The sequence below is a fragment of the Lepidochelys kempii genome, chromosome 7, assembly GCF_965140265.1.
Source record: "Lepidochelys kempii isolate rLepKem1 chromosome 7, rLepKem1.hap2, whole genome shotgun sequence".
Classification (NCBI taxonomy): Eukaryota; Metazoa; Chordata; order Testudines; family Cheloniidae; genus Lepidochelys; species Lepidochelys kempii.
In genome coordinates this window covers 80,869,928-80,886,611 of record NC_133262.1, presented here as the reverse complement: position 1 = coordinate 80,886,611, position 16,684 = coordinate 80,869,928, and the positions used below count along the sequence as shown (strand labels likewise).

The window sequence follows — 16,684 nt, the reverse complement described above, 5'->3', positions numbered from 1 at the left end:
CTGTGAGTGACTGCAGTGTGACCTAGAGGAATGAGTCCCCTAGACGGGGGAGGGGAGGAAGCAAATGAATACAAAACAAATCTGGTCTATTTTTTGTTTTGATCCACTCCATCTATCTTTTATATCTTTGGCTGGCAGCAGACGGTGCAGAAGGCCTGCATGCCATCCACATCTCATGGCTGCTCGGCAGAAGATGGTACAGTACGACTGCTAGCCATCCTCATCTCTTGCCTGCCCGGCAGAAGATGGTACAGTACGACTGCTAGCAATCCGTATCGCCTGCCTGCTCACCATAAGACGATTCAATAGGACTGACTGCAGGACTAAAGAGAATGAGCTGGTCAAGTCACTCCAAATTTAGTCCCTGTGCCCATGTCTGCCCAGGCGCTCCCAGCCGACGTGGCCAGGAGCACCTCGGATACGACGAGGACGGCTACCAGTCGTACTGCACCATCTGCTGCCAGAAGGCAATGGTTTGCTGCTACTATGTAGCAATGCCGTACCGCGTCTGCCAGCACCCAGGAGACATAGGGTGACAGTTACCTGAGTGGGCTCCATGCTTGCCGTGGTATGGCGTCTGCACAGGTAACTCAGGAAAAAAGGAGCGAAACGATTGTCTGCCCTTGCTTTCACGGAGGGAGGGAGGGAACGGGGGCCTGACGATATGTACACAGAACCACCCGCGACAATGTTTTAGCCCCATCAGGCATTGGGATCTCAACCCAGAATTCCAATGGGCAGCGGAGACTGCGGGAACTGTGGGATAGCTATCCACAGTGCAATGCTCCGGAAGTCGACTCTAGCCTCGATACTGTGGAAGCACTCCGCCGAGTTAATGCACTTAATGCACTTAGAGCATTTTCTGTGGGGACACACACACTTGAATATATAAAACCAATTTCTAAAAAACCGACTTCTATAAATTTGACCTTATTCCGTAGTGTAGACATACCCTAAGGTATCTGAGTGTCTGGCTGTAAATAGCAGATTTCTTGGTGTGTTTGATGTGGTTACTGGATCTCTGAAGATAGGTGTGATCCATGGGTTTCTTGTATATGGTTGTCTGTGGGGTTCCATTATTGAAGCTGATCATGGTGTCCAGGAAGTTAATGCTAATGTGGGAGTGTTCCAGACAGAGTTTAGTGGACAGATGCTGGTTATTGAAGTTGTGGTGGAAATCTGAGGGAGTTTAATTCATCTGTCCAGAGGATGAAGATATAATTGATGTATCTCAGGTATATCCTTAGTTTTGTGGTGCATATGTCCAGAAGTTCTTCTTTAAGGTGACCCATCAAGAGTTTAGCGTATTGTAGAGCCATTGTAGTACCCATGGCTGTTCCTACGGTTTGAACAAAGTGTTTGTTGAATGTAAAATTGTTATGGTGTGGATGAAATGGATGTGTTTGCGGAGGATATCTGATGGCTGTCCATTATGTTGCAAATATTTGTGGCAACCCATAGGACTGCAGTATGGGTGTATATGGACTCTGACCCTGATCCAGCAAAGCATTTCAAGTCCTATCAGAACAGCAACTTTGATACGGGCAAACCATAGCACCTGAGTTGATGAATCTGTTGTCCATCCCTATTACACCAAATATTTCATTATATAGAAAGATTAAAAACAACAGTGTGTGATAGGTAAACTCCGCCCCCACGTCAAAGTAGGTGTTTCTTAGTCGAGGCACTGCAGTTTATCATCATCTTTGCTTTTGTGCATTACTTTCAACCAACAGTGCTCCCATAAACCAAATATGAAAGTAAATCCATCTTTTTCTTTTAGTCTTTGTACAATAAATTTATGTATGGAAGTTTCCCAATTATCTTCATAATTATCAGAACTTGGAAAATCTCTTTAAATTTAGTGACCTTGCATAAAATTTTAAACTAGTGGCAGTTGTTTTCACACACTTCTTTTATAATTCGGTATGAAAACTGTAACTTTTTACCAGTTCTGCCTTTGGATAAAGTTTTATCAAGGAATAAATGATAATAGATCTTTGTTTCAAGCTAAATTGTAAGAAAGGATAGGAAGTATTTTTTTAGCCATTTTTACAAGGACTGTGATGTCAGTTTTATTGTGTTTCTTGGTTCTTGCTCAGTCAATGATCTGTTATCTGTGGAGGTCCTATGGTTGGTGAAAATAATATTGCCAGTTTGATTACTTCCTTGAACTAATGTCAATTATTTAATTATAGTGTATATATCTATTAACATATCACAGTTAATATTTTGATTGGTGTTCATATTTTTACTTGAGATTTTTTAAGGTAGTTTTCTTTCCATAGAGAACTGATCTAATGAAATATAGCTTCTATTTACAGTGGGGTTTGTTTGCTTTAGTTTTGTCTTTTGAAACTATAAACAAAGCAAAAGACATTTATCATATAGTCATACTGTAGCTGGTAGGGAGGGAAAATTTTCACTCCAGTCATTTGCTCATAAAGTCTCTCACAAGCTCTGCAATTAATGTTCAGTATCAGTACAGTCCCCGAAAAATCAAATTTATGTGCTCAATATCTAGCCTCAGCTTTTAAAAAATTGGAATGTAGGTCTCCATGCCATGTTAAGAGAAAGCTTTGGGTACAACTTGACCTTGATTTAGCAAGGTGCTTAAGCACATCCCTAATCTTGTGAATAATCTCATTAAATTTAGGACTGTTTTTAAATATTTCACTGAATTAAGGTCTGTCTGCATTTTGCTTGGATGAATTGAAGTCAGGAAAAATAGGGTGGTCTTGCTTTCACGTGGAATGCCACCTCTTGCTCAGGCCATCGATGGAATCTATTCCCGGTTGCTTGTGCATCTGACATAGTACTGACAGAAAGCAGAAGCACAGGACTTGCCTACTCCCTTATGGAGGGAGTCAGAGGAAATGATCTGAGAAGTTCCTTTCAGTTTTCCTTTTTCTAACCCATTTCAGGAGTTTTCCGGGTGTGTGTGTGGGGGGGGGCGGTGGTGAAGAAAGAGTATTCTGGGCCTACATTAAGCTGAGAGATTTATGGGGGTTGAAACTATAGTGATCTGCCTCTCCCTTAGCCATGGGACATTGCAAGATCAATACACTAAAGCTTTGTCTACATTGGCAGTGATGCATAGGATATGCGTAGCTCCCTACCGTGTAGAAACACTCCTCTGTGGTGGGGAAAATCTCCAGTAGCGGGGAGCTGCCAGAACCTGTCCCTGCTGCTGCCCTCCCTTCCCATCAGTGGGGAAAGTTTCCGGCAGCAGGGACATTGCACTGCTAAAAATAGCAGTGTAGATGTGGGAAGTACTGCTTGGGCATGTAGAGAGCCATGCAGGGTATATACCATAATGTTTGGCAATCTTTGCTCCGTTAAGAAGTGCTCACTATCTACATTGCTATTTACACCTGGGCTACAGGGGTGTGCAGTGTGCGTACCCTACATGGTGCCCTAAGTGTAGACGTAGCTTAGGTTAACAAATGTTAGGCTAACATAGAAACATTAGACTGGGCAAAGATGACCCTGAACCAAAACCCCATTTCTGAACATCCTCACACATCAGGATTTTCCTAAATACGAACCCAGATCTGAAGTTCATAAGTGACTGTTATTTTTACAGTGGGTTGAACTAAAACTAATTCTGACCACCTCTGGTATTTGAAACCTGGATCCTAATCCAAACGTTGTAGCTTGGGGCTATGTCAAATGGCGAGGGTGGAATTTCACAGACAGGTTATTGCTATACTAATGCATGGAATACATTTGTTGTAGGAGTCAGTTAGGCAAAACCCAAAATATTTTAGTCTTGTATTTAAAGTGAATAGCCTCCAGTTCTACCAGTCAGAACATTCTGTGTTTCAACTCCCATGTTCTGAAACAAATTGAGTTTGCTCCCTTGTCCTCTGCAGGCTATTAACCAAATCATTTCTGATCATGTCTTATCTAATTTGTTCTTGAATATGTGAGATTCATTGTGAAAAAGAATGGTTGTATATTTGTGAACATATATATTTCTCAGTGAAGATGAACCATTTTCAGTTGTATTTGAAATAGACAATGTATTCTGTATCCGTATGTTTGAAAATTGAACAACACTGCACATCTAAACCCTCTGGTTCCATGTGATTTGGCCAGTAGAGCTATTTCATTTATTATAGGTCCATTAGAGAGAGCACTTCTCAACTCTGTGGTGCAACTGAATTCCTGATCACAGCGTAAAGGGGTATTGTTTATTGATTAGCATGGTGAATATTAATTACAGCCATGTGCACTGTTATGATATTTGTGGATAATTGTATCCTTATTATAGAATTATCAGATATCTATTAACCTCAACACTTGAAAAGGCTGTATCATTGCTTTTCTAGAACAACTCGAGCTAAATCTTCTTTTTACTCTCCTAAAGAGCAAAACACACCAGTGCTCAGAAGAAAGGCAGAAGGCAGATTAGTGTGACTGTTGTAATACTTCAGAAATATCAGCAAAACTAAATTAAAAGCCTCATCTCAAAAAATAGTTTGCTTTTGTCAAGGTTCCTCCCCCACTCTGAACTCTAGGGTACAGATGTGGGGACCTGCATGAAAAACCTCCTAAGCTTATCTTTACCAGCTTAGGTCAAAACTTCCCCAAGGTACAAAATATTCCACCCTTTGTCCTTGGCTTGGCCGCTACCACCACCAAACTAATACTGGTTACTGGGGAAGAGCTGTTTGGACGCGTCTTTCCCCCCAAAATACTTCCCAAAACCTTGCACCCCACTTCCTGGACAAGGTTTGGTAAAAAGCCTCACCAATTTGCCTAGGTGACTACAGACCCAGACCCTTGGATCTTAAGAACAATGAACAATCCTCCCAACACTTGCACCCCCCCACCCTTTCCTGGGAAATGTTGGATAAAAAGCCTCACCAATTTGCATAGGTGACCACAGACCCAAACCCTTGGATCTGAGAACAATGAAAAAGCATTCAATTTCTTACAAGAAGACTTTTAATAAAAATAGAAGTAAATAGAAATAAAGAAATCCCCCCTGTAAAATCAGGATGGTAGATATCTTACAGGGCAATTAGATTCAAAAACATAGAGAACCCCTCTAGGCAAAACCTTAAGTTACAAAAAAGATACACAGACAGAAATAGTTATTCTATTCAGCACAATTCTTTTCTCAGCCATTTAAAGAAATCATAATCTAACACATACCTAGCTAGATTACTTACTAAAAGTTCTAAGACTCCATTCCTGGGCTATCCCCGGCAGAAACCAGCATATAGGCAGACACACAGACCCTTTGTTTCTCTCCCTCCTCCCAGCTTTTGAAAGTATCTTGTCTCCTCATTGGTCATTTTGGTCAGGTGCCAGCGAGGTTACCTTTAGCTTCTTAACCCTTTACAGGTGAGAGGAGCTTTCCCCTGGCCAGGAGGGATTTCAAAGGGGTTTACCCTTCCCTTTATATTTATGACAGCTTTGTTTAAATTCTCTTTAACTTAATGCAGTATTAATCTTGTAGAATTGCTGCTATCACTAACACTGTTCATAATACAGTAATAATAATGTAGAAAAACAACATAGAAATACCTTAATAATCACCCTCCACTCATGGTATCTTCTTGGCATTTAGCCACTGAAGAATCCAGGGGAGTGCTGTGCTTGGGTCTTTCCAGATTTTATATCAAATATATATTTTACCACAATTGAGTACAGAAGGAGCATTTATGCTTATTCAAGGCTAAATCCTCAGCAGGTATAAACTGTCATAACTCCACTGAAATCATAGAGGTTATGCCAGTTTACATCAGCTGAGGAGCTGGCCTTTATTGTGAATTATAATATTATAGGTGGGGCTGGTAGCATCATCTATTATTAAGGTTGACCTACACTTCCCATTAGCAGCCCCATTTTCAGGTGCCACAAGTGTTGCCAAACTAACCATTTAGGCAGATTTTTTTAATGTTCGGTGTCTGCTTGTGAAAAATTTCAGGCAAAATGTTTCAGCCATTTCTGAGAATAAGGCTAGGGGAAAATATGTTGTTTTGCTTATGTTAAAAAAAAATTCTGGTGATCTTCTCTTTGATAAACTCAAATGCCCCATGTCTTTTGCCAACCTACTATTGCTATCAGTTGTTCCATTAGGAGAGAATATTAATTCTATGTAATCTTAATTCAGCCTCCTTGTTGTTATATATTATGACACACCCTTTAATTACACACTTACATATTATGTTTTATACAGGAACCCTTTCTCATTCAGTACACAGGGATGAATCAGGACTGGGTAGTAAAAGAGTCTATTGTCTCTAGGACTGCTGCCTCATTTCTTGCAGAAGTTGGAAGGTGTTCAGGGAATGAGCCAGGGGATTGCAGGGAGAGAAAAGATGCTACTCTACCCCATCCCTGCTTCTGCCACATAGTTCTTATGTGATACTAAGTCAAAATGCTTAAATAAAACTTTTTATGGATGGGAAAACTGGGAAAACCTAAATTTTGCAATGTAATGTCCATTTTCTGTCCCCTGCTTCTGCATGAGCAGTAACATTGTGATGACAGAGAGAACCACTCATCACTCCTTCCCCTCCAGTTCCTTTGCATACTTTAAAAGAAAAGGAGGACTTGTGGCACCTTAGAGACAAACAAATTTATTTGAGCATAAGCTTTTGTGAGCTACAGCTCACTTCATTGGATACATACAGTGGAAAATACAGTGAGGAGATTTTATATACACAGAGAACATGAAACAATGGGTGTTACCATACAGACTGTAACAAGAGTGATCAGGAAAGGTGAGCTATTACCAGCAGGAGAGCGGGGGACGGGGAGGGGAGACACCTTTTGTAGTGTTAATCAAGGTGGGCCATTTCCAGCAGTTGACAAGAACAGTAGGGGGGGAAATAAACAAGGGGAAATAGTTTTACTTTGTGTAATGACACATCCGCTCCCGGTCTTTATTCAAGCCTAAGTTAATTGTATCCAGTTAGCAAATTAATTCCAATCCAGCAGTCTCTCGTTGGAGTCTGTTTTTGAAGGTTTTTTTGTGGAAGAATTGCCACTTTTAGGTCTGTAATCGAGTGACCAAAGAGAATGAAGTGTTCTCCGACTGGTTTTTGAATGTTATAATTCTTGACATCTGATTTGTGTCCATTTATTCTTTTACGTAGAGACTGTCCAGTTTGGCCAATGTACATGGCAGAGGGGCATTGCTGGCACATGATGGCATATATCACATTGGTAGATGTGCAGGTGAACAAGCCTCTGATAGTGTGGCTGATGCGACTAGGCCCTATGATGGTGTCCCCTGAATAGATATGTGGACACAGTTGACAACAAGCTTTGTTGCAAGGATAGGTTCCTGGGTTAGTGGTTCTGTTGTGTGGTGTGTGGTTGCTGGTGAGTATTTGCTTCAGGTTGGGGGGCTGTCTATAAGCAAGGACTGGCCTGTCTCCCAAGATCTGTGAGAGTGATGGATCATCCTTCAGGATAGGTTGTAGATCCTTGATGATGCGTTGGTACTCCTTTTCTTTTTGTGGATACAGACTAACACGGCTGCTACTCTGAAACCTGTCATTATGCAAGGCACTGAATTTAGCCATATGGAGTGGAAATCTATCAACTTCATGAAAAAATTCGTACAGATACAGGAATCATCATCTTCCTTTCCAAATGCAAGCAGATGGACACCATACCAAAAGGACTGAAGGTAAAAAATCCATTATAATCTACATACCACACAGACTATGCTGACAGCTTGTGCCACAAACTCTCAAAGAAACTGCAGAACTACCTGATCAACATCCTCTACAGCAAACAGGGAAAGATTAATAATGAGTTCTCAAAACTGGATACTCTCATAAAAAAACAAGTTTCCACACAAACTTCCTCATGGCTGGACTTTACAAAAACTAGACAAGCCATTTACAACACACGCTTTGCTTCTCTACAAAAGAAAAAGGACATTAAACTATCTAAACTACTACATGCCACAAGGGGCCACAACAGTGGTTCCCTTAACCCACCCAGCAATATTGTTAATCTATCCAACTATACTCTTAGCCCAGCAGAAGAATCTTTCCGATCTCGGGGCCTCTCCTTCTTCCCCTCCACCCCCACAAACATGATACAGTTCTGTGGTGACATAGAATCCTATTTTCGATGTCTCCGACTTAAGGAATATTTCCAACACCCCTCTGAACAACATACTAACCCACAAGGACCTTCCTACCAACACTACAAAAAGAAGGATTCTGGGTGGACTCCTCCTGAAGGTCGAAACAACAGACTGGACTTCTACATAGAGTGCTTCCACCGAATTGCACGGGCTGAAATTGTGGAAAAGCAACATCACTTGCCCCATAACCTCAGCCATGCAGAACACAATGCCATCCACAGCCTCAGAAACAACTCTGACATCATAATCAAAAAGGCTGAGAAAGGAGGTGCTGTCGTCGTCATGAATAGGTCGGAATATGAACAAGAGGCTGCTAGGCAGCTCTCCAACACCACTTTCTACAAGCCATTATCCTCTGATCCCACTGAGGGTTACCAAAAGAAACTACACCATCTGCTCAAGAAACTCTCTGGAAAAGCACAAGAACAAATCTGCACAGACACACCCCTGGAACCCCGACCCAGGGTATTCTATCTGCTACCCAAGATCCATAAACCTGGAAATCCTGGACACCCCATCATCTCAGGCATTGGCACCCTGACAGCAGGATTGTCTGGCCATATAGACTCCCTCCTCAGGCCCTACGCTACCAGCACTCCCAGCTATCTTCGAGACACCACTGACTTCCTGAGGAAACTACAATCCATCAGTGATCTTCCTGAAAACACCATCCTGGCCACTATGGATGTAGAAGCTCTCTACACCAACATTCCACACAAAGATGGACTACAAGCCGTCAGGAACAGTATCCCCAATGATGTCACGGCAAACCTGGTGGCTGAACTTTGTGACTTTGTCCTCACCCATAACTATTTCACATTTGGGGACAATGTATACCTTCAAATCAGCGGCACTGCTATGGGTACCCGCATGGCCCCACAGTATGCCAACATTTTTATGGCTGACTTAGAACAACGCTTCCTCAGCTCTCGTCCCCTAATGCCCCACTCTACTTGTGCTACATTGATGATATCTTTGTCATCTGGACCCATGGAAAAGAAGCCATTGAAGAATTCCACCATGATTTCAACAGTTTCCATCCCACCATCAACCTCAGCCTGGACCAGTCCACACAAGAGATCCACTTGCTGGACACTATGGTTCTAATAAGTGATGGTGACATAAACACCACCCTATACCGAAAACCTACTGACCGCTATACTTACCTACATGCCTCCAGCTTTCATCCAGACCACACCATATGATCCATTGTCTACAGCCAAGCTCTACAATATAACCGCATTTGCTCCATCCCCTCAGACAGAGACAAACACCTACAAGATCTCTATCAAGCGTACTTACAACTACAATACCCACCTGCTGAAGTGAAGAAACAGATTGACAGAGCCAGGAGAATACTACAGGACAGGCCCAACAAAGAAAATAACAGAACGCCACTAGCCATCACCTTCAGCCCCCAACTAAAACCTCTCCAACGCATCATCAAGGATCTACAACCTATCCTGAAGGATGACCCATCACTCTCACAGATCTTGGGAGACAGGCCAGTCCTTCCTTACAGACAGCCCCCCAACCTGAAGTAAATACTCACCAGCAACCACACACCACACAACAGAACCACTAACCCAGGAACCTATCCTTGCAACAAAGCTTGTTGTCAACTGTGTCCACATATCTATTCAGGGGACACCATCATAGGGCCTAGTCACATCAGCCACACTATCAGAGGCTCGTTCACCTGCACATCTACCAATGTGATATATGCCATCATGTACCAGCATGGCTTCTGACTTTGTACTGTGGTAACTTACACCATTTCTTTGCTAAAGGTAATCGTTAGTTTTCTTTTTTTAAAAAGGGTTACATGAAAATTCCAGCTCATTTTCAATTATATTTGTTTGTTTGCTTCTTACAAAGTTGAGGCTATGGCTTTGTGAATATTTACCTTTTCAAAAAAGCAAGGAATTATAGCTGAATTATAGCTCAATTTTCTGTTACACAGTTTCAAAAAAGTCATTTCCAGTTTACAGTAAAACTGAAGTTTCATTAAACATGTTTTGTTTGACTACACTATAATTTAAATATTTTCAATACATTGGTCAACATGGCATTGAGTGGTAAAATACGGAGGTTCACAAAGATAACAATGGCAATAAAATGTACTTTGAAGACAACATTGATCTGTAAACAGCACTATGATGGTGTACCAGGCATTTGCTGCCCCATCAGAGACGACACTGCCTTGTTGCACCTCGCCCCGCCCCGCCCCCAGGAAGGTATCCTGCTAGAAGGAAAAAGCAGCAAGTTCAGACTTTAAGTATTGCCTCCTGAGGCCTCCCGTGATCAGCTGCAGGCAGAACCTGCAAGAACTGGTCCTCCAGCACCTAGAAAGGCCAGAAGCAGACAGGCCAGATAAAAATGGCTAGCTGCTTCTATCAGGGGCAAATTTTGAGTGAAGTTAGGATAGGGAATGAAGCCTTTATTGCACTAATCAAGTTATCTGGCCTGGTCAGGGGCCTAACCTTGAAAATATTTGCTTTCAATCTCTGTAAAGAACTATTGCTTATATTAAGAACTTTAATGCCCAGTAGCTACTTTGAGTTCAGTGTTAATTTGTTATTTTGTAAACCTCTGGTGAACCTGCTCCATGTTGCACCATGCTCAGGTGAACTCTTGCCAAGCCCCTAAGGGAAAAACATTCTGCCTATTAAAAAACAAAAAAACCCTAAGGAAATTCACCAGCAAAAACTTCATTTAATGTTAGTTAAGGCTGCTCTCATCAGTAAACTAAGACATACAAAATTAGGAAATACAAAGTTAACTATTAAAAAGGACTTCAGCAATTGAGTGGAGAGTATGCTTGTAAATTTTGTTGCTGACAGCAAGCTGGGAGGGATTGCAAGCACTTTAGAGGACAGGATTAGAATTCAAAAGGAAGAATTATTCAGAAATCAATAAGATGAAATCAAGAAAGACTTATACTTAGTAATGAAAAATCAGATGCACAAATGCATAATGGGGAATAACTGGCTAGGCAGCAGTACTTCAGAAAAGGAACTGGGAGATATAGTGGGTCACAGATTTAATATAAATCAATAACATGATTCAGTTGCAGAAAAGGCTAGTATTTTGGAGTTTATTAACAGGAGTGTCACAGATAAGACACAAGAGAGAATTGTTCCACTCTACTTGGCACTGGTGATATCTCAGCTAGAGTATTGTGTCCAGTTTTAGGTAAGAAATTTTAAGAAACGTTGTTAAATTGGGGGAAGCAAAAAAAAAAGTAGAAAACATGATTTCTGAAGAAAAGTTAAAAAATTTGGGTATGATTAGGTTTGAGAAAAGAAGAGTGAGGGGGTACCTGATAAGTGTTCACTGTCCTCTTTATAACAGCCCTTAATATATTTGATCAGTTGTTCTCCATGTCCACTGAATGTAGGGCAAGAAGCACTCAACTCAGTCTTTAGAAAGATTAGGTTAGATATTAGAAAGTTTTTCCTAACTATAGGGATAGTTATGTACTTGAACAAGTTACCAAGGGAGAGTGTGGAATTCCTGTCTTCAACAACGATTTAGACAAATATTTGTCAGGGATGGTCTAAGTATCCTTGGTCTTGCATAGGTGAGAGGCAATGGACTAGATGACCCCTCGAGGTCTCTTCCTGCCCTACATGTTTATGGTTCTGTGAAGTCAAGTACTTTCAACTAAGAAAATGTCAGAATGAACATCGCCCATACAATGTTTGGTTAGCTTGGTGGTTTTGTACACATGCATTATGATACAGCCTTTAATTACCTGATCCTTTTTTTTTACATAGGACCTCTGGTTCATTTAGTGCCTAGGAAGTGCCTACTCTGGGGATGAATTGGGGTTGCTAAAGGGCAGTCGTCATTGTAGAAGGGCCCTTATGTTTAAGGCTTTTCCTACGCTCACCTTTGTGTCTCCCACATACTGTAATAGTATTAGCACCCAGTTTTGAAATACTGTGTAAGGTGAGAAGTCACACTTTTAAATAAAGGATTTATCCTAGCAGTAATAGAATTTTCTTCTACTGGAGAAAGATGATTTATTAGTTTGAACATATCCATGCATGTTACCTAAATAAAGTTAATCAGAAGCTGCATTTTATAATTTGTTTAGCCTTGCAGTAAGCAAGGTGAAGAGTAATTTATGTAGAGTTATCTTAGCTTAACAGACATTGCCCATGACAGTAAATTCACAAATAAAGGACTTTCTTTAGATGTACTATTTTTATGCCATCTCTTCGATGGAGGAGGATATTTAGCTGTAGCTGCATCAGAGAACTAGGTGATCGTAGGAGCCAGTTTACATCATTACTCACCACCTCTGACATTACATCCTACTGGAAAAGTTCAGAAATCCCAATACTTGACATTGATTCTGTCTCCTTAAAAAAAAATCACCTCTCTATATAACTCTTTAAAGGATGTGGTGATGTGCTATTGCACCCTTTAGTTGGCAAATGCATAGCTATGTGCTGAGTTAAATACCATTCAAAATGTTTTTATTGGTTCTTTTTAACTAGCAGTTAGGAAGGATTAATTTTGCTGCCAGGGCTGATTGTGGCATTGCTAAATGCAGTACAGGAATCATTATTTTCTTTGTACCTACACAGGTATTGATATGAGCATCTAGTTACATTACTTCTATGGCATTGTAGCTACCTTTGATCATTCACTCTTTATGAAGATTGTAGACTCTGATTGTGAGGCTGCTGCAATAGCTGGAAATAATGAAAAATGTCAAAGACAGCCCTAATATAGATTATTTATACTGGAAAGAGAAAAGAATTGTTCCTTTCAATCAGTGGAGAATATGACCGTTATTTCAAGGCATTTGTAACATCCAGTGACAACATTTAAAGTAGTAGGACTTGATCCTAATAGGCTTCCCTAAACTTTCTTCCTCTCATTTCCATTCTTCTGTACCAAACTGATTAAGCATTGTGCTTTTTTTCTATTGGCAGATCTTCTTTTGTAATAGAAAATGTATCTATTTGTATGTATATACACTGTTGGATTATCATATATATCGTATACAACGGTATATGTGTATTTATAATCAGGTTATATAAATATAGAGAAACAAACTTCTTTTTAAGAAAGTTTAATGAAAATGCTTCATACCATTTTTCAAAGTGAGATAGTTTCAACTAGGTCCACATAAAATGGAGTTGCTAATGTGCTAATACTATGGTTCAGAATCTCAGCTGGTATACATTGGTGTAGCTCCACTGACATCAATCAGAGTCTGTCCCTGTATCTTGAAATATTTCACATATGGTAGGAAACCTGTATTCATGATGTTTTAAGGTTTCAGAGTAGCAGCCGTGTCTGTATCCGCAAAAAGAAAAGGAGGACTTGGAGCACCTTAGAACCAATTTATTAGAGCATAAGCTTTCGTGAGCTACAGCTCACTTTAAGTAACTGAGTAGGGAAAATACATGTGTGTCTTTCTTTTGGACTAGAACAATACAACTTTGATTGGTAAACTACATCAAATTCCTTTGGAGAAATAAATTTCATAAGACTACTTGCAACCTTACATACTGTATCTGTTGTCTTAAATATATAATATGACATAATTGTTAGACAAAATAAACTAGGAGTAAAATTATATAGAGTAACTGTTGGCTAAGACAGTAAAAATATCAACTACTAATTTCAGACGTTAATAATAACCCAACCATTTTGCATTAGCAGCAATAGTTTGAAGAACAAAAACGAGAATACCGCTATACTAAAAGTGTGAAGCTGACACACACAGTACCCTCTAAAGTATCGCAAGGCTTTTTCCATATCTTCTATGTTCCGATGATTTTTTCATTATGTGCTGTCAGATGAAAGGCGTTTCTAATTTGCACAGATTACATAAATGGAATTTACACTGCACATCTTTTACGTTTAACGACTCACCAGTGCAGTTCTATAGAATTATTAAAAATACTGTAGATTAAAACAACTTAAAAGCTATCAAACTGTATCATGTGTGTCTGGCCCTTTTAAACTTCTTGCAATGAGAGAACAAAATGTTTACATAGGTGTGGTGATAATGAAGTGGACATTCGGTGCTGTGCTTCTAATGTCATGTGGAATGTATCGCAACATTGAAAAAGCAATAGTACAACAGTTCAAAGTATAAAAAATATGATATCTATGTAATCTTTTTTCCACTTAATATAAGCAAAGTGTGTATTCATCATATTGAATGCTATATGACACTAGCCGTTGATGCTTGAAAATGTAAGCTGGTGGTTTGCACACATGCAAACCCATCTCTATTCAGCAAAACATTTAAGCACATGTTTAAGTCCCATTGACCTTAATCACATTTAAGCACATAGTTAGTTATCCATGTGCTTAGGTGCATTTCTGGATTGGGGTCACAGAGAGAGAGAAATTGTTAAAAGATGTTAAATAGTCACTGTATACGTAACAGTTTTGTTTTCTATAATGTTTGTTTCAGGCTGACAAGAAAGAGAGGAGTAATGCCCTGAATATTGCAATAGATAATATGTGCAAGAAGACAAGAAACCTTCGCAGACAGGTAAAGAACTTGGGGACAAAATGATGGGAAAGCAGATTTATCTAAATACAATTTTTCCTGCTTTTGATATCCTGCTTTTGATATTATAATTTTAAAAAGAGAGAGGAATTCTCATCCAGAGCATTTATAATGTTGTTAGAAATATGTAACCCCCCAAAGGTCCAAGACTATGAATAAGGCCCCAGAAGTGGATCTGGGTGCATATATATATATATATATATATATATATATATATATATATATATATATGCATATAAATGTATAATTTTTACAGAAATTTGCTTCTTATGGCATTTGGAAATTTGGAGTGATTTTATGAAATTTTGTACAGGATTGATGAAATTTCACATATCTTATTCTCGTCTGTCTGAATTTAGCCCTCAAAACAAATCTTGAAAAGCCATTTTTGCTTGAATATTAATACTTATGAATTGCATAAGAACTGCTTGAGGAGGAGGTTAATGGTGCTGTCTACCTTGTGACCACACTGTGTGGAGGAATAAGGCTTGAGCTGGAAGGCATGAAATCTTGAGTTCTATTCCTACCTCTGCCAATGTGTGGCTTTAATAATTTTTTTCAATTATAGCACTTGTCAAACATTAATTATGGCTCACAATGCTCCTATGAAGTGGATAAAAGTAATTACTTTCTGGTTTGTTTCTGTAGTTTTCATAAGATATTTCAGGGTCTACAAGATCAAATGAAATATGGAATTAGGACTTCTCCAGTAGCTGGTTTTCGGTCCACATGACTCAACTGGCAAGATCAGGGCCATAGTGTACTCTGTCCCATGAGTAATGAAATATTCTAGTGTTCTACAGCTTCCATCATTTTGGTGCTTCAACTTCACACAAAATTTTATGAAGGCAACACAGTGAAGTTATGTTTGAAACTAGCTTTAATGAGGTGATGTAGAATACAGCACACATGTCCATCATAGACACATTGGTCCAGTCACCAGCTAGCTGGTAGGACATCATGAGCCATCCCACAAGCCCAACTTCAGTGAAAAAACAAAATAGGGAAGGACGGATTCAAAAGTGGGTATCTCTCATTTTGGAATTGTATATTCCAGGAATTTCTAAACATGTTAAAATATTTTAATATATTTCCTGTGGCTTTTATTTATTATTATTTGTAAATGTGTATGGTGCCATAGATGTTCATGGCACTTTCATAATTTAGTTATTTGTGTGCAGTGTACCCTAGATCAGTGCTTCCCTCACTAGCAGAGCTGTATACGTTTTAAAGGAAGGGATGATGGCATACTGATTCCTATGTATCTTGAAATATTGCCAGTGTTAATACTCCCATCCCAGCTCTTTCCCATTGTACTTGTGGATGATCTGTTATGCTTTGCCCAGATGTTTTGCCTACGGTTATTGTTTAGTTATTTTCTGGAAGGGATCTTAGGGCAGATGTTCCCATGTCTGTCCCCTTCTCTTATCTACTGATAGCTTTTCTGCACACAGTGCAGGTTTAATTGCCAATGTCCTTTTGAAACAGGGAAAAGAGATTTCCTCACTAATAATTACTCTGTTTATTTCAGGTCTTTTGCCAACATTGCATGTGAGAAAGCAGTTTTCCACACTCATCACAACATTGGTTCTGACAGCATCACACACACACATGCTGAGATTCCTTCTTTACCTTCTGAGGACAGTATACCCACAGATTTTATAAACTATACTTTTCTATATTTTCATTTTTGCCTCCTGTGACGCTTCGGTCACCAAATACTTCATAAGGGGGAAAACCTTACACCGTAAACAACAGCAATAAAAAAGTTTGCCAAAAGTCACCCCTCTGCCTCCTGCTTATAGCGTCTGCCACATCTTTCCTTTTCACTATATAATATGATACATTTACTGTCCCAGTAACAATCACCACCATGATTGTGCCTGTTCTTCTTTGTCTGTCTGCTTGCCTTTCTGCCAATGTTATAATGTAGTTCATGGGATTCTGCCTCATAGGTGGTAAGAGTTAGAAACAGACCCCTTAAGGTATAGAAAAAATTGCTTGCTATGATCATG

General features: G+C 39.7%; 1 protein-coding gene across 1 annotated transcript in view; it reads left to right on the top strand.

The window, feature by feature from the left end:
• CTNNA3 (catenin alpha 3) overlaps positions 1–16,684 on the top strand; it is a 928,894-nt gene that overhangs the window by 486,202 nt on the left and 426,008 nt on the right. The window contains exon 7 of the mRNA XM_073353443.1: positions 14,571–14,651. Within this exon, the coding sequence (XP_073209544.1) occupies positions 14,571–14,651 (81 nt within the window). The remainder of the gene's footprint in view (positions 1–14,570; positions 14,652–16,684) is intronic.